Source organism: Lytechinus variegatus, chromosome 2, assembly GCF_018143015.1.
Source record: "Lytechinus variegatus isolate NC3 chromosome 2, Lvar_3.0, whole genome shotgun sequence".
Lineage (NCBI taxonomy): Eukaryota > Metazoa > Echinodermata > Echinoidea > Temnopleuroida > Toxopneustidae > Lytechinus > Lytechinus variegatus.
This window is the reverse complement of record NC_054741.1, coordinates 57,566,883-57,593,196: the sequence shown is the minus strand read 5'-3', so window position 1 is coordinate 57,593,196 and position 26,314 is coordinate 57,566,883. Positions and strand designations below refer to the sequence as shown.

At 45.6% G+C, this 26,314-nt stretch overlaps 2 protein-coding genes and 1 pseudogene across 2 annotated transcripts; all 3 read right to left on the bottom strand.

Annotated features, from left to right (window-relative positions):
- Window positions 1-120: 120 nt before the first annotated feature.
- LOC121406882 lies at window positions 121-12,269 on the bottom strand (annotated as a pseudogene).
- Window positions 12,256-22,757, bottom strand: LOC121408457 (zonadhesin-like). The gene is given in 28 exon segments (XM_041599932.1): window positions 12,256-12,303; window positions 12,457-12,558; window positions 12,560-12,633; window positions 12,816-12,966; window positions 13,154-13,303; window positions 13,525-13,841; window positions 13,991-14,165; window positions 14,657-14,859; window positions 15,014-15,190; window positions 15,378-15,528; window positions 15,716-15,865; window positions 16,087-16,403; window positions 16,553-16,727; window positions 17,219-17,421; window positions 17,575-17,751; window positions 17,934-18,084; window positions 18,272-18,446; window positions 18,656-18,959; window positions 19,109-19,283; window positions 19,766-19,968; window positions 20,122-20,298; window positions 20,484-20,641; window positions 20,827-20,851; window positions 20,854-20,993; window positions 21,202-21,505; window positions 21,655-21,829; window positions 22,316-22,518; window positions 22,671-22,757. Coding segments are annotated over 28 exon segments (4,767 nt in total). The 5' UTR covers window positions 22,720-22,757; the 3' UTR covers window positions 12,256-12,297.
- LOC121408456 (zonadhesin-like) lies at window positions 22,756-26,314 on the bottom strand. Its single transcript, XM_041599931.1, has 10 exons — window positions 26,302-26,314; window positions 25,933-26,082; window positions 25,595-25,745; window positions 25,234-25,410; window positions 24,878-25,080; window positions 24,221-24,395; window positions 23,758-24,074; window positions 23,370-23,518; window positions 23,032-23,182; window positions 22,756-22,847 (listed from the first exon to the last, which is right to left on the bottom strand). The coding sequence occupies exons 4-9, from the start codon at window positions 25,280-25,282 to the stop codon at window positions 23,074-23,076; spliced, it is 1,002 nt and encodes a 333-aa protein (XP_041455865.1). The 5' UTR covers window positions 25,283-25,410; window positions 25,595-25,745; window positions 25,933-26,082; window positions 26,302-26,314; the 3' UTR covers window positions 22,756-22,847; window positions 23,032-23,073.

Below are 26,314 nucleotides of genomic sequence, written 5' to 3'. Positions count from 1 at the left end.
GTGACACCAACACAAACGCCAGACACGTTGAAGTGGACAACAACGTTTGAAAGGTTGTTCCCATGACATTCAAACTTACTGTAGGATCCTTCAAGTAATAGCAGAGATCACTAGATGCTGTCAGTCCGTTCTCTCCCTCCTCGCAAGGGATCGGTTGGACCTGGATCCACATCTTCGCATGGTCAGGATATTAACCACCCAACTGTTTCCAAACTCAGTGGCAGATCTTGCCTGTTGAAAAAACAAATCAATGTAAACCATCCGAAAAACTTTCACAGTACAAAATACTTCATCATGTTCTCCTGTGAGAAACAGGAATGACTGGAAGGCGCTTTCCCCGCAAGACGCATCCATTCCCATCACAAGAACAAAAGGATATTCATGACGGACTAAAGAGTGATACATGAAAGGTATCTCTTACCAAATCCCGGAAGGAAGCAGCAAATCATTCTTCTTCTCCCATCAAAAGATCCACAAGGCCAAGGTTCTTCTGCATAGTAGCTCAGGTACACATCGGCGCTGTCTTGTCCGTCGTAGCTCACCCACAAGAAATCCGTTACCAGATTCTAAAAGAAAAGAAAGAGGGAAATACTTATCCTGCACATGCTTCAACGTTCAAGAAATTCAACTACAACACAACCCCTTCAAATATTCAACACCCAGAAGCATACATTCAGAGTGGCATTATTTCAACAAAAAACACAACAACCGCTATTCCATGCCTCAACAACACCCTCATTTTAAATAAATACAGACTAAGAAGAAAAAAAAATTGTCTTCCTCATACCACTGATGTCACATCCCGTAGATCAAGGCCTGGTCATCAATGTAGGGAAGGTAGTCAGACACATCTACGCCATTACTCTGACGTGGAAGCCCTTCATCAAAGAGTATCGGGAACCCCTCAGATCAAGTATCACTTCCCTCAGGAAAGAAACACGGTCGGATGGGCGCCGTCGTTCATTGTTGGACCACAGGTGGTAGTCACTGGAGTTTCCGCAATCTCTGACCAAAGTGTAGTCGCAGACACCCTGGAAGTTGTACTTCTTCTTATCGAAGGTAACATAATGAGGATCACCCAGATCTGACAATACCCAGGAGCTATGGATAAAGAAGAATCGCAAAAAATAAGTCAGGATCCCCATCGGCTTCCAACCATGAAAACGCTCCAACGCTAAAAAGTATTTCCATTCATCATCTCAAGGGGATAAAAGGAAAAGGCTATCGATGTCTCAAAATGGAATTCTCACCTCTAAAGCAGGCATCTCCAAGGGAGGTGTAGCCGTCTTTGCAGTAACAGCTTGGAACTCCGTTCTTGATATCACATTCCTCGTTCTCTCCGCACTCAAAGCATCACACTGGGAACGCCCAGCTTCACAGGTGCAGTGTTGTGTGCAGTCCGAGTCGGTCCATGCTCCCCAGACTGTCAAATGAGTGCAACAAAAATCAAGGGTCAACTCAGAAGAAGGAAGGAACAGGAGCACACACTTCAGTGGCTGCTCGACTGCTCGATGGAACAGCCAGAACTTACACTAAACGGTGTCTCAACTCTTTGCCCGCCACGGACAGAATCACTCCTGTGCCACATTAATTTCAAGGTGCAATCTTAAGAGGGGATTTGCATGGACTATGCTAATTCAGCACACAATAACTTTTGATTGCTTTATTGTAAAGAAAAGCATTGTGTGAACACAGTACCATGCGATGCACACATCATTACTGTGTAGGTGTGCATGAACAATAGACTCAATACGCTCTGTGTGTTTTGTGAATGAAATGCGACTTGAGTCCAAGTTGGCAGCCCCCTGTATGTGACTCCAGTCGAACAAAGCGGCCAAAGAGTTAATACTACTGAAATGGAAAAAGTCAACTGCATGTTAGCTACTGCAGCACTGGATGTCAAGCTTACGGAATATAAACACCGTTGTCCAGAGTGCAACCACACTGCGATGGATCAACGCACTTCCCGCCATCGAGCACCAGTCCATCCTCACACCGGCATGTCTCCTGGCAGGTGGCATTGCAGGACAATGAGCTGGAAGCAGAGGAACATGTTGCTGGACAGCCACTGAAGCATGGATCGTACACAGTGTTCGAAGGACAGTTCAGCTCTGCAAACGAGACAACAAAGATAGCATTTGAAAACAGGCACAGGGTGACGGTCTGTACCAAACCGCACAAACACGATCTCTAATCTCTACCAACAAGCATATCACCAATCAAGAGATACACCCCCCAAAATATTGTCTACGGATTGACTTACGGCATTCATCCACACCCAGTCTCCATCTGCCAGGATTCCCTCCCTCCATCTTGCAGGCACGGGCATACTGGGCGAGACTGGCACACAGAGCATCATCACCGGTTAAGCAAACGTCATAGACGCAGGAGTCGTAGTAGTCGTCAGGGCTCAAAATCTCAATACAAGATTCAAATGGTCCTGAACAGGAAGCAAGATTAGGTCAGATGTTGTTAGAGGAAGCATGCTTTTATATGAACTTTCCATTCATCATGACAATTTCCACAGAGCATTTCCCCGACCAAACGTGACACCAACACAAACGCCAGACACGTTGAAGTGGACAACAACGTTTGAAAGGTTGTTCCCATGACATTCAAACTTACCTGTAGGATCCTTCAAGTAATAGCAGAGATCACTAGATGCTGTCAGTCCGTTCTCTCCCTCCTCGCAAGGATCGGTTGGACCTGGATCCACATCTTCGCACTGGTCAGGATTAACCACCCAACTGTTTCCAAACTCAGTGGCAGATCTTGCCTGTTGAAAAAACAAATCAATGTAAACCATCCGAAAAACTTTCACAGTACAAAATACTTCATCATGTTTCGTCCGTGAGAAACAGGAATGACTGGAAGGCGCTTTCCCCGCAAGACGCATCCATTCATCACAAGAACAAAAGGATATTCATGACGGACTAAAGAGTGATACATGAAAGGTATCTCTTACCAAATCCCCGGAAGGAAGCAGCAAATCATTCTTCTTCTCCCCATCAAAAGATCCACAAAGGCCACAGGTTCTTCCTGCATAGTAGCTCAGGTACACATCGGCGCTGTCTTGTCCGTCGTAGCTCACCCACAAGAAATCCGTTACCAGATTCTAAAAGAAAAGAAAGAGGGAAATACTTATCCTGCACATGCTTCAACGTTCAAGAAATTCAACTACAACACAACCCCTTCAAATATTCAACACCCAGAAGCATACATTCAGAGTGGCATTATTTCAACAAAAAACACAACAACCCGCTATTCCATGCCTCAACAACACCCTCATTTAAATAAATACAGACTAAGAAGAAAAAAAAAATTGTCTTCCTCATACCACTGATGTCACATCCCGGTAGATCAAGGCCTGGTCATCAATGTAGGGAAGGTAGTCAGACACATCTACGCCATTTACTCTGACGTGGAAGCCCTTCATCAAAGAGTATCGGGAACCCCTCAGATCAAGTATCATTCCCTCAGGAAAGAAACACGGTCGGATGGGCGCCGTCGTTCATTGTTGGACCACAGGTGGTAGTCACTGGAGTTTCCGCAATCTCTGACCAAAGTGTAGTCGCAGGCACCCTGGAAGTTGTACTTCTTCTTATCGAAGGTAACATAATGAGGATCACCCCAGATCTGACAATACCCAGGAGCTATGGATAAAGAAGAATCGCAAAAAATAAGTCAGGATCCCCATCGGCTTCCAACCATGAAAACGCTCCAACGCTAAAAAGTATTTCCATTCATCATCTCAAGGGGATAAAAGGAAAAGGCTATCGATGTCTCAAAATGGAATTCTCACCTCTAAAGCAGGCATCTCCAAGGGAGGTGTAGCCGTCTTTGCAGTAACAGCTTGGAACTCCGTTCTTGATATCACATTCCTCGTTCTCTCCGCACTCAAAAGCATCACACTGGGAACGCCCAGCTTCACAGGTGCAGTGTTGTGTGCAGTCCGAGTCGGTCCATGCTCCCCCAGACTGTCAAATGAGTGCAACAAAAATCAAGGGTCAACTCAGAGAAAGGAAAGGATATACAGCAGCACACACTTCAGTGGCTGCTCGATGGAACAGCCAGAACTTACACTAAACGGTGTCTCAACTCTTTGCCCGCCACGGACAGAATCACTCCTGTGCCACATTAATTTCAAGGTGCAATCTTAAGAGGGGATTTGCATGGACTATGCTAATTCAGCACACAATAACTTTTGATTGCTTTATTGTAAAGAAAAGCATTGTGTGAACACAGTACCATGCGATGCACACATCATTACTGTGTAGGTGTGCATGAACAATAGACTCAATACGCTCTGTGTGTTTTGTGAATGAAATGCGACTTGAGTCCAAGTTGGCAGCCCCCTGTATGTGACTCCAGTCGAACAAAGCGGCCAAAGAGTTAATACTACTGAAATGGAAAAAGTCAACTGCATGTTAGCTACTGCAGCACTGGATGTCAAGCTTACCGGAATATAAACACCGTTGTCCAGAGTGCAACCACACTGCGATGGATCAACGCACTTCCCGCCATCGAGCACCAGTCCATCCTCACACCGGCATGTCTCCTGGCAGGTGGCATTGCAGGACAATGAGCTGGAAGCAGAGGAACATGTTGCTGGACAGCCACTGAAGCATGGATCGTACACAGTGTTCGAAGGACAGTTCAGCTCTGCAAACGAGACAACAAAGATAGCATTTGAAAACAGGCACAGGGTGACGGTCTGTACCAAAACCGCACAAACACGATCTCTAATCTCTACCAACAAGCATATCACCAATCAAGAGATACACCCCCCAAAATATTGTCTACGGATTGACTTACGGCATTCATCCACACCCAGTCTCCATCTGCCAGGATTCCCTCCCTCCATCTTGCAGGCACGGGCATACTGGGCGAGACTGGCACACAGAGCATCATCACCGGTTAAGCAAACGTCATAGACGCAGGAGTCGTAGTAGTCGTCAGGGCTCAAAATCTCAATACAAGATTCAAATGGTCCTGAACAGGAAGCAAGATTAGGTCAGATGTTGTTAGAGGAAGCATGCTTTTATATGAACTTTCCATTCATCATGACAATTTCCACAGAGCATTTCCCCGACCAAACGTGACACCAACACAAACGCCAGACACGTTGAAGTGGACAACAACGTTTGAAAGGTTGTTCCCATGACATTCAAACTTACCTGTAGGATCCTTCAAGTAATAGCAGAGATCACTAGATGCTGTCAGTCCGTTCTCTCCCTCCTCGCAAGGATCGGTTGGACCTGGATCCACATCTTCGCACTGGTCAGGATTAACCACCCAACTGTTTCCAAACTCAGTGGCAGATCTTGCCTGTTGAAAAAACAAATCAATGTAAACCATCCGAAAAACTTTCACAGTACAAAATACTTCATCATGTTCTCCGTGAGAAACAGGAATGACTGGAAGGCGCTTTCCCCGCAAGACGCATCCATTCATCACAAGAACAAAAGGATATTCATGACGGACTAAAGAGTGATACATGAAAGGTATCTCTTACCAAATCCCCGGAAGGAAGCAGCAAATCATTCTTCTTCTCCCCATCAAAAGATCCACAAAGGCCACAGGTTCTTCCTGCATAGTAGCTCAGGTACACATCGGCGCTGTCTTGTCCGTCGTAGCTCACCCACAAGAAATCCGTTACCAGATTCTAAAAGAAAAGAAAGAGGGAAATACTTATCCTGCACATGCTTCAACGTTCAAGAAATTCAACTACAACACAACCCTTCAAATATTCAACACCCAGAAGCATACATTCAGAGTGGCATTATTTCAAAAAAAAACACAACAACCCGCTATTCCATGCCTCAACAACACCCTCATTTTAAATAAATACAGACTAAGAAGAAAAAAAAATTGTCTTCCTCATACCACTGATGTCACATCCCGGTAGATCAAGGCCTGGTCATCAATGTAGGGAAGGTAGTCAGACACATCTACGCCATTTACTCTGACGTGGAAGCCCTTCATCAAAGAGTATCGGGAACCCCTCAGATCAAGTATCACTTCCCTCAGGAAAGAAACACGGTCGGATGGGCGCCGTCGTTCATTGTTGGACCACAGGTGGTAGTCACTGGAGTTTCCGCAATCTCTGACCAAAGTGTAGTCGCAGGCACCCTGGAAGTTGTACTTCTTCTTATCGAAGGTAACATAATGAGGATCACCCCAGATCTGACAATACCCAGGAGCTATGGATAAAAAGAATCGCAAAAAATAAGTCAGGATCCCCATCGGCTTCCAACCATGAAAACGCTCCAACGCTAAAAAGTATTTCCTTCATCATCTCAAGGGGATAAAAGGAAAAGGCTATCGATGTCTCAAAATGGAATTCTCACCTCTAAAGCAGGCATCTCAAGGGAGGTGTAGCCGTCTTTGCAGTAACAGCTTGGAACTCCGTTCTTGATATCACATTCCTCGTTCTCTCCGCACTCAAAAGCATCACACTGGGAACGCCCAGCTTCACAGGTGCAGTGTTGTGTGCAGTCCGAGTCGGTCCACGTCAGGCTCCCCCAGACTGTCAAATGAGTGCAACAAAATCAAGGGTCAACTCAGAAGAAAGGAAAGGATATACAGCAGCACACCTTCAGTGCTGCTCTATGGAACAGCCAGAACTTACACTAAACGGTGTCTCAACTCTTTGCCCGCCACGGACAGAATCACTCCTGTGCCACATTAATTTCAAGGTGCAATCTTAAGAGGGGATTTGCATGGACTATGCTAATTCAGCACACAATAACTTTTGATTGCTTTATTGTAAAGAAAAGCATTGTGTGAACACAGTACCATGCGATGCACACATCATTACTGTGTAGGTGTGCATGAACAATAGACTCAATACGCTCTGTGTGTTTTGTGAATGAAATGCGACTTGAGTCCAAGTTGGCAGCCCCCTGTATGTGACTCCAGTCGAACAAAGCGGCCAAAGAGTTAATACTACTGAAATGGAAAAAGACAACTGCATGTTAGCTACTGCAGCACTGGATGTCAAGCTTACCGGAATATAAACACCGTTGTCCAGAGTGCAACCACACTGCGATGGATCAACGCACTTCCCGCCATCGAGCACCAGTCCATCCTCACACCGGCATGTCTCCTGGCAGGTGGCATTGCAGGACAATGAGCTGGAAGCAGAGGAACATGTTGCTGGACAGCCACTGAAGCATGGATCGTACACAGTGTTCGAAGGACAGTTCAGCTCTGCAAACGAGACAACAAAGATAGCATTTGAAAACAGGCACAGGGTGACGGTCTGTACCAAAACCGCACAAACACGATCTCTAATCTCTACCAACAAGCATATCACCAATCAAGAGATACACCCCCCAAAATATTGTCTACGGATTGACTTACGGCATTCATCCACACCCAGTCTCCATCTGCCAGGATTCCCTCCCTCCATCTTGCAGGCACGGGCATACTGGGCCAGTCTGGCACACAGAGCATCATCACCGGTTAAGCAAACGTCATAGACGCAGGAGTCGTAGTAGTCGTCAGGGCTCAAAATCTCAATACAAGATTCAAATGGTCCTGAACAGGAAGCAAGATTAGGTCAGATGTTGTTAGAGGAAGCATGCTTTTATATGAACTTTCCATTCATCATGACAATTTCCACAGAGCATTTCCCCGACCAAACGTGACACCAACACAACGCTAGACACGTTGAAGTGGACAACAACGTTTGAAAGGTTGTTCCCATGACATTCAAACTTACCTGTAGGATCCTTCAAGTAATAGCAGAGATCACTAGATGCTGTCAGTCCGTTCTCTCCCTCCTCGCAAGGATCGGTTGGACCTGGATCCACATCTTCGCACTGGTCAGGATTAACCACCCAACTGTTTCCAAACTCAGTGGCAGATCTTGCCTGTTGAAAAACAAATCAATGTAAACCATCCGAAAAACTTTCACAGTACAAAATACTTCATCATGTTCTCCGTGAGAAACAGGAATGACTGGAAGGCGCTTTCCCGCAAGACGCATCCATTCATCACAAGAACAAAAGGATATTCATGACGGACTAAAGAGTGATACATGAAAGGTATCTCTTACCAAATCCCGGAAGGAAGCAGCAAATCATTCTTCTTCTCCCCATCAAAAGATCCACAAAGGCCACAGGTTCTTCCTGCATAGTAGCTCAGGTACACATCGGCGCTGTCTTGTCCGTCGTAGCTCACCCACAAGAAATCCGTTACCAGATTCTAAAAGAAAAGAAAGAGGGAAATACTTATCCTGCACATGCTTCAACGTTCAAGAAATTCAACTACAACACAACCCCTTCAAATATTCAACACCCAGAAGCATACATTCAGAGTGGCATTATTTCAACAAAAAACACAACAACCCGCTATTCCATGCCTCAACAACACCCTATTTAAATAAATACAGACTAAGAAGAAAAAAAAATGTCTTCCTCATACCACTGATGTCACATCCCGGTAGATCAAGGCCTGGTCATCAATGTAGGGAAGGTAGTCAGACACATCTACGCCATTTACTCTGACGTGGAAGCCCTTCATCAAAGAGAGATCGGGAACCCCTCAGATCAAGTATCACTTCCCTCAGGAAAGAAACACGGTCGGATGGGCGCCGTCGTTCATTGTTGGACCACAGGTGGTAGTCACTGGAGTTTCCGCAATCTCTGACCAAAGTGTAGTCGCAGGCACCCTGGAAGTTGTACTTCTTCTTATCGAAGGTAACATAATGAGGATCACCCCAGATCTGACAATACCCAGGAGCTATGGATAAAGAAGAATCGCAAAAAATAAGTCAGGATCCCCATCGGCTTCCAACCATGAAAACGCTCCAACGCTAAAAAGTATTTCCATTCATCATCTCAAGGGGATAAAAGGAAAAGGCTATCGATGTCTCAAAATGGAATTCTCACCTCTAAAGCAGGCATCTCCAAGGGAGGTGTAGCCGTCTTTGCAGTAACAGCTTGGAACTCCGTTCTTGATATCACATTCCTCGTTCTCTCCGCACTCAAAAGCATCACACTGGGAACGCCCAGCTTCACAGGTGCAGTGTTGTGTGCAGTCCGAGTCGGTCCATGCTCCCCCAGACTGTCAAATGAGTGCAACAAAAATCAAGGGTCAACTCAGAAGAAAGGAAAGGTACAGCAGCACACACTTCAGTGGCTGCTCGACTGCTCGATGGAACAGCCAGAACTTACACTAAACGGTGTCTCAACTCTTTGCCCGCCACGGACAGAATCACTCCTGTGCCACATTAATTTCAAGGTGCAATCTTAAGAGGGGATTTGCATGGACTATGCTAATTCAGCACACAATAACTTTTGATTGCTTTATTGTAAAGAAAAGCATTGTGTGAACACAGTACCATGCGATGCACACATCATTACTGTGTAGGTGTGCATGAACAATAGACTCAATACGCTCTGTGTGTTTTGTGAATGAAATGCGACTTGAGTCCAAGTTGGCAGCCCCCTGTATGTGACTCCAGTCGAACAAAGCGGCCAAAGAGTTAATACTACTGAAATGGAAAAAAAGAACTGCATGTTAGCTACTGCAGCACTGGATGTCAAGCTTACCGGAATATAAACACCGTTGTCCAGAGTGCAACCACACTGCGATGGATCAACGCACTTCCCGCCATCGAGCACCAGTCCATCCTCACACCGGCATGTCTCCTGGCAGGTGGCATTGCAGGACAATGAGCTGGAAGCAGAGGAACATGTTGCTGGACAGCCACTGAAGCATGGATCGTACACAGTGTTCGAAGGACAGTTCAGCTCTGCAAACGAGACAACAAAGATAGCATTTGAAAACAGGCACAGGGTGACGGTCTGTACCAAAACCGCACAAACACGATCTCTAATCTCTACCAACAAGCATATCACCAATCAAGAGATACACCCCCAAAATATTGTCTACGGATTGACTTACGGCATTCATCCACACCCAGTCTCCATCTGCCAGGATTCCCTCCTCCATCTTGCAGGCACGGGCATACTGGGCCAGACTGGCACACAGAGCATCATCACCGGTTAAGCAAACGTCATAGACGCAGGAGTCGTAGTAGTCGTCAGGGCTCAAAATCTCAATACAAGATTCAAATGGTCCTGAACAGGAAGCAAGATTAGGTCACATGTTGTTAGAGGAAGCATGCTTTTATATGAACTTTCCATTCATCATGACAATTTCCACAGAGCATTTCCCCGACCAAACGTGACACCAACACAAACGCCAGACACGTTGAAGTGGACAACAACGTTTGAAAGGTTGTTCCCATGACATTCAAACTTACCTGTAGGATCCTTCAAGTAATAGCAGAGATCACTAGATGCTGTCAGTCCGTTCTCTCCCTCCTCGCAAGGATCGGTTGGACCTGGATCCACATCTTCGCACTGGTCAGGATTAACCACCCAACTGTTTCCAAACTCAGTGGCAGATCTTGCCTGTTGAAAAAACAAATCAATGTAAACCATCCGAAAAACTTTCACAGTACAAAATACTTCATCATGTTCTCCGTGAGAAACAGGAATGACTGGAAGGCGCTTTCCCCGCAAGACGCATCCATTCATCACAAGAACAAAAGGATATTCATGACGGACTAAAGAGTGATACATGAAAGGTATCTCTTACCAAATCCCCGGAAGGAAGCAGCAAATCATTCTTCTTCTCCCCATCAAAAGATCCACAAAGGCCACAGGTTCTTCCTGCATAGTAGCTCAGGTACACATCGGCGCTGTCTTGTCCGTCGTAGCTCACCCACAAGAAATCCGTTACCAGATTCTAAAAGAAAAGAAAGAGGGAAATACTTATCCTGCACATGCTTCAACGTTCAAGAAATTCAACTACAACACAACCCCTTCAAATATTCAACACCCAGAAGCATACATTCAGAGTGGCATTATTTCAACAAAAAACAACAACCCGCTATTCCATGCCTCAACAACACCCTCATTTAAATAAATACAGACTAAGAAGAAAAAAAAATTGTCTTCCTCATACCACTGATGTCACATCCCGGTAGATCAAGGCCTGGTCATCAATGTAGGGAAGGTAGTCAGACACATCTACGCCATTTACTCTGACGTGGAAGCCCTTCATCAAAGAGTATCGGGAACCCCTCAGATCAAGTATCACTTCCCTCAGGAAAGAAACACGGTCGGATGGGCGCCGTCGTTCATTGTTGGACCACAGGTGGTAGTCACTGGAGTTTCCGCAATCTCTGACCAAAGTGTAGTCGCAGGCACCCTGGAAGTTGTACTTCTTCTTATCGAAGGTAACATAATGAGGATCACCCCAGATCTGACAATACCCAGGAGCTATGGATAAAGAATCGCAAAAAATAAGTCAGGATCCCCATCGGCTTCCAACCATGAAAACGCTCCAACGCTAAAAAGTATTTCCATTCATCATCTCAAGGGGATAAAAGGAAAAGGCTATCGATGTCTCAAAATGGAATTCTCACCTCTAAAGCAGGCATCTCCAAGGGAGGTGTAGCCGTCTTTGCAGTAACAGCTTGGAACTCCGTTCTTGATATCACATTCCTCGTTCTCTCCGCACTCAAAAGCATCACACTGGGAACGCCCAGCTTCACAGGTGCAGTGTTGTGTGCAGTCCGAGTCGGTCCACTCCCCAGACTGTCAAATGAGTGCAACAAAAATCAAGGGTCAACTCAGAAGAAAGGAAAGGATATACACAGCACACACTTCAGTGGCTGCTCGATGGAACAGCCAGAACTTACACTAAACGGTGTCTCAACTCTTTGCCCGCCACGGACAGAATCACTCCTGTGCCACATTAATTTCAAGGTGCAATCTTAAGAGGGGATTTGCATGGACTATGCTAATTCAGCACACAATAACTTTTGATTGCTTTATTGTAAAGAAAAGCATTGTGTGAACACAGTACCATGCGATGCACACATCATTACTGTGTAGGTGTGCATGAACAATAGACTCAATACGCTCTGTGTGTTTTGTGAATGAAATGCGACTTGAGTCCAAGTTGGCAGCCCCCTGTATGTGACTCCAGTCGAACAAAGCGGCCAAAGAGTTAATACTACTGAAATGGAAAAAGACAACTGCATGTTAGCTACTGCAGCACTGGATGTCAAGCTTACCGGAATATAAACACCGTTGTCCAGAGTGCAACCACACTGCGATGGATCAACGCACTTCCCGCCATCGAGCACCAGTCCATCCTCACACCGGCATGTCTCCTGGCAGGTGGCATTGCAGGACAATGAGCTGGAAGCAGAGGAACATGTTGCTGGACAGCCACTGAAGCATGGATCGTACACAGTGTTCGAAGGACAGTTCAGCTCTGCAAACGAGACAACAAAGATAGCATTTGAAAACAGGCACAGGGTGACGGTCTGTACCAAAACCGCACAAACACGATCTCTAATCTCTACCAACAAGCATATCACCAATCAAGAGATACACCCCCCAAAATATTGTCTACGGATTGACTTACGGCATTCATCCACACCCAGTCTCCATCTGCCAGGATTCCCTCCCTCCATCTTGCAGGCACGGGCATACTGGGCCAGACTGGCACACAGAGCATCATCACCGGTTAAGCAAACGTCATAGACGCAGGAGTCGTAGTAGTCGTCAGGGCTCAAAATCTCAATACAAGATTCAAATGGTCCTGAACAGGAAGCAAGATTAGGTCACATGTTGTTAGAGGAAGCATGCTTTTATATGAACTTTCCATTCATCATGACAATTTCCACAGAGCATTTCCCGACCAAACGTGACACCAACACAAACGCCAGACACGTTGAAGTGGACAAACGTTTGAAAGGTTGTTCCCATGACATTCAAACTTACCTGTAGGATCCTTCAAGTAATAGCAGAGATCACTAGATGCAGTCAGTCCGTTCTCTCCCTCCTCGCAAGGATCGGTTGGACCTGGATCCACATCTTCGCACTGGTCAGGATTAACCACCCAACTGTTTCCAAACTCAGTGGCAGATCTTGCCTGTTGAAAAAACAAATCAATGTAAACCATCCGAAAAACTTTCACAGTACAAAATACTTCATCATGTTCTCCGTGAGAAACAGGAATGACTGGAAGGCGCTTTCCCCGCAAGACGCATCCATTCATCACAAGAACAAAAGGATATTCATGACGGACTAAAGAGTGATACATGAAAGGTATCTCTTACCAAATCCCCGGAAGGAAGCAGCAAATCATTCTTCTTCTCCCCATCAAAAGATCCACAAAGGCCACAGGTTCTTCCTGCATAGTAGCTCAGGTACACATCGGCGCTGTCTTGTCCGTCGTAGCTCACCCACAAGAAATCCGTTACCAGATTCTAAAAGAAAAGAAAGAGGGAAATACTTATCCTGCACATGCTTCAACGTTCAAGAAATTCAACTACAACACAACCCCTTCAAATATTCAACACCCAGAAGCATACATTCAGAGTGGCATTATTTCAACAAAAAACACAACAACCCGCTATTCCATGCCTCAACAACACCCTATTTTAAATAAATACAGACTAAGAAGAAAAAAAAATTGTCTTCCTCATACCACTGATGTCACATCCCGGTAGATCAAGGCCTGGTCATCAATGTAGGGAAGGTAGTCAGACACATCTACGCCATTTACTCTGACGTGGAAGCCCTTCATCAAAGAGTATCGGGAACCCCTCAGATCAAGTATCACTTCCCTCAGGAAAGAAACACGGTCGGATGGGCGCCGTCGTTCATTGTTGGACCACAGGTGGTAGTCACTGGAGTTTCCGCAATCTCTGACCAAAGTGTAGTCGCAGGCACCCTGGAAGTTGTACTTCTTCTTATCGAAGGTAACATAATGAGGATCACCCCAGATCTGACAATACCCAGGAGCTATGGATAAAGAAGAATCGCAAAAAATAAGTCAGGATCCCCATCGGCTTCCAACCATGAAAACGCTCCAACGCTAAAAAGTATTTCCATTCATCATCTCAAGGGGATAAAAGGAAAAGGCTATCGATGTCTCAAAATGGAATTCTCACCTCTAAAGCAGGCATCTCCAAGGGAGGTGTAGCCGTCTTTGCAGTAACAGCTTGGAACTCCGTTCTTGATATCACATTCCTCGTTCTCTCCGCACTCAAAAGCATCACACTGGGAACGCCCAGCTTCACAGGTGCAGTGTTGTGTGCAGTCCGAGTCGGTCCATGCTCCCCCAGACTGTCAAATGAGTGCAACAAAAATCAAGGGTCAACTCAGAAGAAAGGAAAGGATATACAGCAGCACACACTTCAGTGGCTGCTCGACTGCTCGATGGAACAGCCAGAACTTACACTAAACGGTGTCTCAACTCTTTGCCCGCCACGGACAGAATCACTCCTGTGCCACATTAATTTCAAGGTGCAATCTTAAGAGGGGATTTGCATGGACTATGCTAATTCAGCACACAATAACTTTTGATTGCTTTATTGTAAAGAAAAGCATTGTGTGAACACAGTACCATGCGATGCACACATCATTACTGTGTAGGTGTGCATGAACAATAGACTCAATACGCTCTGTGTGTTTTGTGAATGAAATGCGACTTGAGTCCAAGTTGGCAGCCCCCTGTATGTGACTCCAGTCGAACAAAGCGGCCAAAGAGTTAATACTACTGAAATGGAAAAAGTCAACTGCATGTTAGCTACTGCAGCACTGGATGTCAAGCTTACCGGAATATAAACACCGTTGTCCAGAGTGCAACCACACTGCGATGGATCAACGCACTTCCCGCCATCGAGCACCAGTCCATCCTCACACCGGCATGTCTCCTGGCAGGTGGCATTGCAGGACAATGAGCTGGAAGCAGAGGAACATGTTGCTGGACAGCCACTGAAGCATGGATCGTACACAGTGTTCGAAGGACAGTTCAGCTCTGCAAACGAGACAACAAAGATAGCATTTGAAAACAGGCACAGGGTGACGGTCTGTACCAAAACCGCACAAACACGATCTCTAATCTCTACCAACAAGCATATCACCAATCAAGAGATACACCCCCCCAAAATATTGTCTACGGATTGACTTACGGCATTCATCCACACCCAGTCTCCATCTGCCAGGATTCCCTCCCTCCATCTTGCAGGCACGGGCATACTGGGCGAGACTGGCACACAGAGCATCATCACCGGTTAAGCAAACGTCATAGACGCAGGAGTCGTAGTAGTCGTCAGGGCTCAAAATCTCAATACAAGATTCAAATGGTCCTGAACAGGAAGCAAGATTAGGTCAGAGATGTTGTTAGAGGAAGCATGCTTTTATATGAACTTTCCATTCATCATGACAATTTCCACAGAGCATTTCCCCGACCAAACGTGACACCAACACAAACGCCAGACACGTTGAAGTGGACAACAACGTTTGAAAGGTTGTTCCCATGACATTCAAACTTACCTGTAGGATCCTTCAAGTAATAGCAGAGATCACTAGATGCTGTCAGTCCGTTCTCTCCCTCCTCGCAAGGATCGGTTGGACCTGGATCCACATCTTCGCACTGGTCAGGATTAACCACCCAACTGTTTCCAAACTCAGTGGCAGATCTTGCCTGTTGAAAAAACAAATCAATGTAAACCATCCGAAAAACTTTCACAGTACAAAATACTTCATCATGTTCTCCGTGAGAAACAGGAATGACTGGAAGGCGCTTTCCCCGCAAGACGCATCCATTCATCACAAGAACAAAAGGATATTCATGACGGACTAAAGAGTGATACATGAAAGGTATCTCTTACCAAATCCCCGGAAGGAAGCAGCAAATCATTCTTCTTCTCCCCATCAAAAGATCCACAAAGGCCACAGGTTCTTCCTGCATAGTAGCTCAGGTACACATCGGCGCTGTCTTGTCCGTCGTAGCTCACCCACAAGAAATCCGTTACCAGATTCTAAAAGAAAAGAAAGAGGGAAATACTTATCCTGCACATGCTTCAACGTTCAAGAAATTCAACTACAACACAACCCCTTCAAATATTCAACACCCAGAAGCATACATTCAGAGTGGCATTATTTCAACAAAAAACACAACAACCCGCTATTCCATGCCTCAACAACACCCTATTTTAAATAAATACAGACTAAGAAGAAAAAAAAATTGTCTTCCTCATACCACTGATGTCACATCCCGGTAGATCAAGGCCTGGTCATCAATGTAGGGAAGGTAGTCAGACACATCTACGCCATTTACTCTGACGTGGAAGCCCTTCATCAAAGAGTATCGGGAACCCCTCAGATCAAGTATCACTTCCCTCAGGAAAGAAACACGGTCGGATGGGCGCCGTCGTTCATTGTTGGACCACAGGTGGTAGTCACTGGAGTTTCCGCAATCTCTGACCAAAGTGTAGTCGCAGGCACCCTGGAAGTTGTACTTCTTCTTATCGAAGGTAACATAATGAGGATCACCCCAGATCTGACAATACCCAGGAGCTATGGATAAAGAAGAATCGCAAAAAATAAGTCAGGATCCCCATCGGCTTCCAACCATGAAAACGCTCCAACGCTAAAAAGTATTTCCATTCATCATCTCAAGGGGATAAAAGGAAAAGGCTATCGATGTCTCAAAATGGAATTCTCACCTCTAAAGCAGGCATCTCCAAGGGAGGTGTAGCCGTCTTTGCAGTAACAGCTTGGAACTCCGTTCTTGATATCACATTCCTCGTTCTCTCCGCACTCAAAAGCATCACACTGGGAACGCCCAGCTTCACAGGTGCAGTGTTGTGTGCAGTCCGAGTCGGTCCATGCTCCCCCAGACTGTCAAATGAGTGCAACAAAAATCAAGGGTCAACTCAGAAGAAAGGAAAGGATATACAGCAGCACACACTTCAGTGGCTGCTCGACTGCTCGATGGAACAGCCAGAACTTACACTAAACGGTGTCTCAACTCTTTGCCCGCCACGGACAGAATCACTCCTGTGCCACATTAATTTCAAGGTGCAATCTTAAGAGGGGATTTGCATGGACTATGCTAATTCAGCACACAATAACTTTTGATTGCTTTATTGTAAAGAAAAGCATTGTGTGAACACAGTACCATGCGATGCACACATCATTACTGTGTAGGTGTGCATGAACAATAGACTCAATACGCTCTGTGTGTTTTGTGAATGAAATGCGACTTGAGTCCAAGTTGGCAGCCCCCTGTATGTGACTCCAGTCGAACAAAGCGGCCAAAGAGTTAATACTACTGAAATGGAAAAAGGAAACTGCATGTTAGCTACTGCAGCACTGGATGTCAAGCTTACCGGAATATAAACACCGTTGTCCAGAGTGCAACCACACTGCGATGGATCAACGCACTTCCCGCCATCGAGCACCAGTCCATCCTCACACCGGCATGTCTCCTGGCAGGTGGCATTGCAGGACAATGAGCTGGAAGCAGAGGAACATGTTGCTGGACAGCCACTGAAGCATGGATCGTACACAGTGTTCGAAGGACAGTTCAGCTCTGCAAACGAGACAACAAAGATAGCATTTGAAAACAGGCACAGGGTGACGGTCTGTACCAAAACCGCACAAACACGATCTCTAATCTCTACCAACAAGCATATCACCAATCAAGAGATACACCCCCCAAAATATTGTCTACGGATTGACTTACGGCATTCATCCACACCCAGTCTCCATCTGCCAGGATTCCCTCCCTCCATCTTGCAGGCACGGGCATACTGGGCGAGACTGGCACACAGAGCATCATCACCGGTTAAGCAAACGTCATAGACGCAGGAGTCGTAGTAGTCGTCAGGGCTCAAAATCTCAATACAAGATTCAAATGGTCCTGAACAGGAAGCAAGATTAGGTCAGATGTTGTTAGAGGAAGCATGCTTTTATATGAACTTTCCATTCATCATGACAATTTCCACAGAGCATTTCCCCGACCAAACGTGACACCAACACAAACGCCAGACACGTTGAAGTGGACAACGTTTGAAAGGTTGTTCCCATGACATTCAAACTTACCTGTAGGATCCTTCAAGTAATAGCAGAGATCACTAGATGCTGTCAGTCCGTTCTCTCCCTCCTCGCAAGGATCGGTTGGACCTGGATCCACATCTTCGCACTGGTCAGGATTAACCACCCAACTGTTTCCAAACTCAGTGGCAGATCTTGCCTGTTGAAAAAACAAATCAATGTAAACCATCCGAAAAACTTTCACAGTACAAAATACTTCATCATGTTCTCCGTGAGAAACAGGAATGACTGGAAGGCGCTTTCCCCGCAAGACGCATCCATTCATCACAAGAACAAAAGGATATTCATGACGGACTAAAGAGTGATACATGAAAGGTATCTCTTACCAAATCCCCGGAAGGAAGCAGCAAATCATTCTTCTTCTCCCCATCAAAAGATCCACAAAGGCCACAGGTTCTTCCTGCATAGTAGCTCAGGTACACATCGGCGCTGTCTTGTCCGTCGTAGCTCACCCACAAGAAATCCGTTACCAGATTCTAAAAGAAAAGAAAGAGGGAAATACTTATCCTGCACATGCTTCAACGTTCAAGAAATTCAACTACAACACAACCCCTTCAAATATTCAACACCCAGAAGCATACATTCAGAGTGGCATTATTTCAACAAAAAAACACAACAACCCGCTATTCCATGCCTCAACAACACCCTCATTTAAATAAATACAGACTAAGAAGAAAAAAAAATTGTCTTCCTCATACCACTGATGTCACATCCGGTAGATCAAGGCCTGGTCATCAATGTAGGGAAGGTAGTCAGACACATCTACGCCATTTACTCTGACGTGGAAGCCCTTCATCAAAGAGTATCGGGAACCCCTCAGATCAAGTATCACTTCCCTCAGGAAAGAAACACGGTCGGATGGGCGCCGTCGTTCATTGTTGGACCACAGGTGGTAGTCACTGGAGTTTCCGCAATCTCTGACCAAAGTGTAGTCGCAGGCACCCTGGAAGTTGTACTTCTTCTTATCGAAGGTAACATAATGAGGATCACCCCAGATCTGACAATACCCAGGAGCTATGGATAAAGAAGAATCGCAAAAAATAAGTCAGGATCCCCATCGGCTTCCAACCATGAAAACGCTCCAACGCTAAAAAGTATTTCCATTCATCATCTCAAGGGGATAAAAGGAAAAGGCTATCGATGTCTCAAAATGGAATTCTCACCTCTAAAGCAGGCATCTCCAAGGGAGGTGTAGCCGTCTTTGCAGTAACAGCTTGGAACTCCGTTCTTGATATCACATTCCTCGTTCTCTCCGCACTCAAAAGCATCACACTGGGAACGCCCAGCTTCACAGGTGCAGTGTTGTGTGCAGTCCGAGTCGGTCCATGCTCCCCCAGACTGTCAAATGAGTGCAACAAAAATCAAGGGTCAACTCAGAAGAAAGGAAAGGATATACAGCAGCACACACTTCAGTGGCTGCTCGATGGAACAGCCAGAACTTACACTAAACGGTGTCTCAACTCTTTGCCCGCCACGGACAGAATCACTCCTGTGCCACATTAATTTCAAGGTGCAATCTTAAGAGGGGATTTGCATGGACTATGCTAATTCAGCACACAATAACTTTTGATTGCTTTATTGTAAAGAAAAGCATTGTGTGAACACAGTGCATGCGATGCACACATCATTACTGTGTAGGTGTGCATGAACAATAGACTCAATACGCTCTGTGTGTTTTGTGAATGAAATGCGACTTGAGTCCAAGTTGGCAGCCCCCTGTATGTGACTCCAGTCGAACAAAGCGGCCAAAGAGTTAATACTACTGAAATGGAAAAAGTCAACTGCATGTTAGCTACTGCAGCACTGGATGTCAAGCTTACCGGAATATAAACACCGTTGTCCAGAGTGCAACCACACTGCGATGGATCAACGCACTTCCCGCCATCGAGCACCAGTCCATCCTCACACCGGCATGTCTCCTGGCAGGTGGCATTGCAGGACAATGAGCTGGAAGCAGAGGAACATGTTGCTGGACAGCCACTGAAGCATGGATCGTACACAGTGTTCGAAGGACAGTTCAGCTCTGCAAACGAGACAACAAAGATAGCATTTGAAAACAGGCACAGGGTGACGGTCTGTACCAAAACCGCACAAACACGATCTCTAATCTCTACCAACAAGCATATCACCAATCAAGAGATACACCCCCCAAAATATTGTCTACGGATTGACTTACGGCATTCATCCACACCCAGTCTCCATCTGCCAGGATTCCCTCCCTCCATCTTGCAGGCACGGGCATACTGGGCCAGACTGGCACACAGAGCATCATCACCGGTTAAGCAAACGTCATAGACGCAGGAGTCGTAGTAGTCGTCAGGGCTCAAAATCTCAATACAAGATTCAAATGGTCCTGAACAGGAAGCAAGATTAGGTCACATGTTGTTAGAGGAAGCATGCTTTTATATGAACTTTCCATTCATCATGACAATTTCCACAGAGCATTTCCCCGACCAAACGTGACACCAACACAAACGCCAGACACGTTGAAGTGGACAACAACGTTTGAAAGGTTGTTCCCATGACATTCAAACTTACCTGTAGGATCCTTCAAGTAATAGCAGAGATCACTAGATGCTGTCAGTCCGTTCTCTCCCTCCTCGCAAGGATCGGTTGGACCTGGATCCACATCTTCGCACTGGTCAGGATTAACCACCCAACTGTTTCCAAACTCAGTGGCAGATCTTGCCTGTTGAAAAAACAAATCAATGTAAACATCCGAAAAACTTTCACAGTACAAAATACTTCATCATGTTCTCCGTGAGAAACAGGAATGACTGGAAGGCGCTTTCCCCGCAAGACGCATCCATTCATCACAAGAACAAAAGGATATTCATGACGGACTAAAGAGTGATACATGAAAGGTATCTCTTACCAAATCCCGGAAGGAAGCAGCAAATCATTCTTCTTCTCCCATCAAAAGATCCACAAAGGCCACAGGTTCTTCCTGCATAGTAGCTCAGGTACACATCGGCGCTGTCTTGTCCGTCGTAGCTCACCCACAAGAAATCCGTTACCAGATTCTAAAAGAAAAGAAAGAGGGAAATACTTATCCTGCACATGCTTCAACGTTCAAGAAATTCAACTACAACACAACCCCTTCAAATATTCAACACCCAGAAGCATACATTCAGAGTGGCATTATTTCAACAAAAAACACAACAACCCGCTATTCCATGCCTCAACAACACCCTCATTTAAATAAATACAGACTAAGAAGAAAAAAAAATTGTCTTCCTCATACCACTGATGTCACATCCGGTAGATCAAGGCCTGGTCATCAATGTAGGGAAGGTAGTCAGACACATCTACGCCATTTACTCTGACGTGGAAGCCCTTCATCAAAGAGTATCGGGAACCCCTCAGATCAAGTATCACTTCCCTCAGGAAAGAAACACGGTCGGATGGGCGCCGTCGTTCATTGTTGGACCACAGGTGGTAGTCACTGGAGTTTCCGCAATCTCTGACCAAAGTGTAGTCGCAGGCACCCTGGAAGTTGTACTTCTTCTTATCGAAGGTAACATAATGAGGATCACCCCAGATCTGACAATACCCAGGAGCTATGGATAAAGAAGAATCGCAAAAAATAAGTCAGGATCCCCATCGGCTTCCAACCATGAAAACGCTCCAACGCTAAAAAGTATTTCCATTCATCATCTCAAGGGGATAAAAGGAAAAGGCTATCGATGTCTCAAAATGGAATTCTCACCTCTAAAGCAGGCATCTCCAAGGGAGGTGTAGCCGTCTTTGCAGTAACAGCTTGGAACTCCGTTCTTGATATCACATTCCTCGTTCTCTCCGCACTCAAAAGCATCACACTGGGAACGCCCAGCTTCACAGGTGCAGTGTTGTGTGCAGTCCGAGTCGGTCCATGCTCCCCCAGACTGTCAAATGAGTGCAACAAAAATCAAGGGTCAACTCAGAAGAAAGGAAAGGATATACAGCAGCCACTGAAGTGTGTGCTGCTCGATGGAACAGCCAGAACTTACACTAAACGGTGTCTCAACTCTTTGCCCGCCACGGACAGAATCACTCCTGTGCCACATTAATTTCAAGGTGCAATCTTAAGAGGGGATTTGCATGGACTATGCTAATTCAGCACACAATAACTTTTGATTGCTTTATTGTAAAGAAAAGCATTGTGTGAACACAGTGCCATGCGATGCACACATCATTACTGTGTAGGTGTGCATGAACAATAGACTCAATACGCTCTGTGTGTTTTGTGAATGAAATGCGACTTGAGTCCAAGTTGGCAGCCCCCTGTATGTGACTCCAGTCGAACAAAGCGGCCAAAGAGTTAATAATACTACTGAAATGGAAAAAGACAACTGCATGTTAGCTACTGCAGCACTGGATGTCAAGCTTACCGGAATATAAACACCGTTGTCCAGAGTGCAACCACACTGCGATGGATCAACGCACTTCCCGCCATCGAGCACCAGTCCATCCTCACACCGGCATGTCTCCTGGCAGGTGGCATTGCAGGACAATGAGCTGGAAGCAGAGGAACATGTTGCTGGACAGCCACTGAAGCATGGATCGTACACAGTGTTCGAAGGACAGTTCAGCTCTGCAAACGAGACAACAAAGATAGCATTTGAAAACAGGCACAGGGTGACGGTCTGTACCAAAACCGCACAAACACGATCTCTAATCTCTACCAACAAGCATATCACCAATCAAGAGATACACCCCCAAAATATTGTCTACGGATTGACTTACGGCATTCATCCACACCCAGTCTCCATCTGCCAGGATTCCCTCCCTCCATCTTGCAGGCACGGGCATACTGGGCGAGACTGGCACACAGAGCATCATCACCGGTTAAGCAAACGTCATAGACGCAGGAGTCGTAGTAGTCGTCAGGGCTCAAAATCTCAATACAAGATTCAAATGGTCCTGAACAGGAAGCAAGATTAGGTCACATGTTGTTAGAGGAAGCATGCTTTTATATGAACTTTCCATTCATCATGACAATTTCCACAGAGCATTTCCCGACCAAACGTGACACCAACACAAACGCCAGACACGTTGAAGTGGACAACAACGTTTGAAAGGTTGTTCCCATGACATTCAAACTTACCTGTAGGATCCTTCAAGTAATAGCAGAGATCACTAGATGCTGTCAGTCCGTTCTCTCCCTCCTCGCAAGGATCGGTTGGACCTGGATCCACATCTTCGCACTGGTCAGGATTAACCACCCAACTGTTTCCAAACTCAGTGGCAGATCTTGCCTGTTGAAAAAACAAATCAATGTAAACCATCCGAAAAACTTTCACAGTACAAAATACTTCATCATGTTCTCCGTGAGAAACAGGAATGACTGGAAGGCGCTTTCCCCGCAAGACGCATCCATTCATCACAAGAACAAAAGGATATTCATGACGGACTAAAGAGTGATACATGAAAGGTATCTCTTACCAAATCCCGGAAGGAAGCAGCAAATCATTCTTCTTCTCCCCATCAAAAGATCCACAAAGGCCACAGGTTCTTCCTGCATAGTAGCTCAGGTACACATCGGCGCTGTCTTGTCCGTCGTAGCTCACCCACAAGAAATCCGTTACCAGATTCTAAAAGAAAAGAAAGAGGGAAATACTTATCCTGCACATGCTTCAACGTTCAAGAAATTCAACTACAACACAACCCCTTCAAATCAACACAACCCCTTCAAATATTCAACACCAGAAGCATACATTCAGAGTGGCATTATTTCAACAAAAAACACAACAACCCGCTATTCCATGCCTCAACAACACCCTATTTTAAATAAATACAGACTAAGAAGAAAAAAAAATTGTCTTCCTCATACCACTGATGTCACATCCCGGTAGATCAAGGCCTGGTCATCAATGTAGGGAAGGTAGTCAGACACATCTACGCCATTTACTCTGACGTGGAAGCCCTTCATCAAAGAGTATCGGGAACCCCTCAGATCAAGTATCACTTCCCTCAGGAAAGAAACACGGTCGGATGGGCGCCGTCGTTCATTGTTGGACCACAGGTGGTAGTCACTGGAGTTTCCGCAATCTCTGACCAAAGTGTAGTCGCAGGCACCCTGGAAGTTGTACTTCTTCTTATCGAAGGTAACATAATGAGGATCACCCCAGATCTGACAATACCCAGGAGCTATGGATAAAGAATCGCAAAAAATAAGTCAGGATCCCCATCGGCTTCCAACCATGAAAACGCTCCAACGCTAAAAAGTATTTCCATTCATCATCTCAAGGGGATAAAAGGAAAAGGCTATCGATGTCTCAAAATGGAATTCTCACCTCTAAAGCAGGCATCTCCAAGGGAGGTGTAGCCGTCTTTGCAGTAACAGCTTGGAACTCCGTTCTTGATATCACATTCCTCGTTCTCTCCGCACTCAAAAGCATCACACTGGGAACGCCCAGCTTCACAGGTGCAGTGTTGTGTGCAGTCCGAGTCGGTCCATGCTCCCCCAGACTGTCAAATGAGTGCAACAAAAATCAAGGGTCAACTCAGAAGAAAGGAAAGGATATACAGCAGCACACACTTCAGTGCTGCTCGATGGAACAGCCAGAACTTACACTAAACGGTGTCTCAACTCTTTGCCCGCCACGGACAGAATCACTCCTGTGCCACATTAATTTCAAGGTGCAATCTTAAGAGGGGATTTGCATGGACTATGCTAATTCAGCACACAATAACTTTTGATTGCTTTATTGTAAAGAAAAGCATTGTGTGAACACAGTGCCATGCGATGCACACATCATTACTGTGTAGGTGTGCATGAACAATAGACTCAATACGCTCTGTGTGTTTTGTGAATGAAATGCGACTTGAGTCCAAGTTGGCAGCCCCCTGTATGTGACTCCAGTCGAACAAAGCGGCCAAAGAGTTAATACTACTGAAATGGAAAAAGGAAACTGCATGTTAGCTACTGCAGCACTGGATGTCAAGCTTACCGGAATATAAACACCGTTGTCCAGAGTGCAACCACACTGCGATGGATCAACGCACTTCCCGCCATCGAGCACCAGTCCATCCTCACACCGGCATGTCTCCTGGCAGGTGGCATTGCAGGACAATGAGCTGGAAGCAGAGGAACATGTTGCTGGACAGCCACTGAAGCATGGATCGTACACAGTGTTCGAAGGACAGTTCAGCTCTGCAAACGAGACAACAAAGATAGCATTTGAAAACAGGCACAGGGTGACGGTCTGTACCAAAACCGCACAAACACGATCTCTAATCTCTACCAACAAGCATATCACCAATCAAGAGATACACCCCCCAAAATATTGTCTACGGATTGACTTACGGCATTCATCCACACCCAGTCTCCATCTGCCAGGATTCCCTCCCTCCATCTTGCAGGCACGGGCATACTGGGGCAGACTGGCACACAGAGCATCATCACCGGTTAAGCAAACGTCATAGACGCAGGAGTCGTAGTAGTCGTCAGGGCTCAAAATCTCAATACAAGATTCAAATGGTCCTGAACAGGAAGCAAGATTAGGTCAGATGTTGTTAGAGGAAGCATGCTTTTATATGAACTTTCCATTCATCATGACAATTTCCACAGAGCATTTCCCGACCAAACGTGACACCAACACAAACGCCAGACACGTTGAAGTGGACAACAACGTTTGAAAGGTTGTTCCCATGACATTCAAACTTACCTGTAGGATCCTTCAAGTAATAGCAGAGATCACTAGATGCTGTCAGTCCGTTCTCTCCCTCCTCGCAAGGATCGGTTGGACCTGGATCCACATCTTCGCACTGGTCAGGATTAACCACCCAACTGTTTCCAAACTCAGTGGCAGATCTTGCCTGTTGAAAAAACAAATCAATGTAAACCATCCGAAAAACTTTCACAGTACAAAATACTTCATCATGTTCTCCGTGAGAAACAGGAATGACTGGAAGGCGCTTTCCCCGCAAGCCGCATCCATTCATCACAAGAACAAAAGGATATTCATGACGGACTAAAGAGTGATACATGAAAGGTATCTCTTACCAAATCCCCGGAAGGAAGCAGCAAATCATTCTTCTTCTCCCCATCAAAAGATCCACAAAGGCCACAGGTTCTTCCTGCATAGTAGCTCAGGTACACATCGGCGCTGTCTTGTCCGTCGTAGCTCACCCACAAGAAATCCGTTACCAGATTCTAAAAGAAAAGAAAGAGGGAAATACTTATCCTGCACATGCTTCAACGTTCAAGAAATTCAACTACAACACAACCCTTCAAATATTCAACACCAGAAGCATACATTCAGAGTGGCATTATTTCAACAAAAAACACAACAACCCGCTATTCCATGCCTCAACAACACCCTATTTTAAATAAATACAGACTAAGAAGAAAAAAAAATTGTCTTCCTCATACCACTGATGTCACA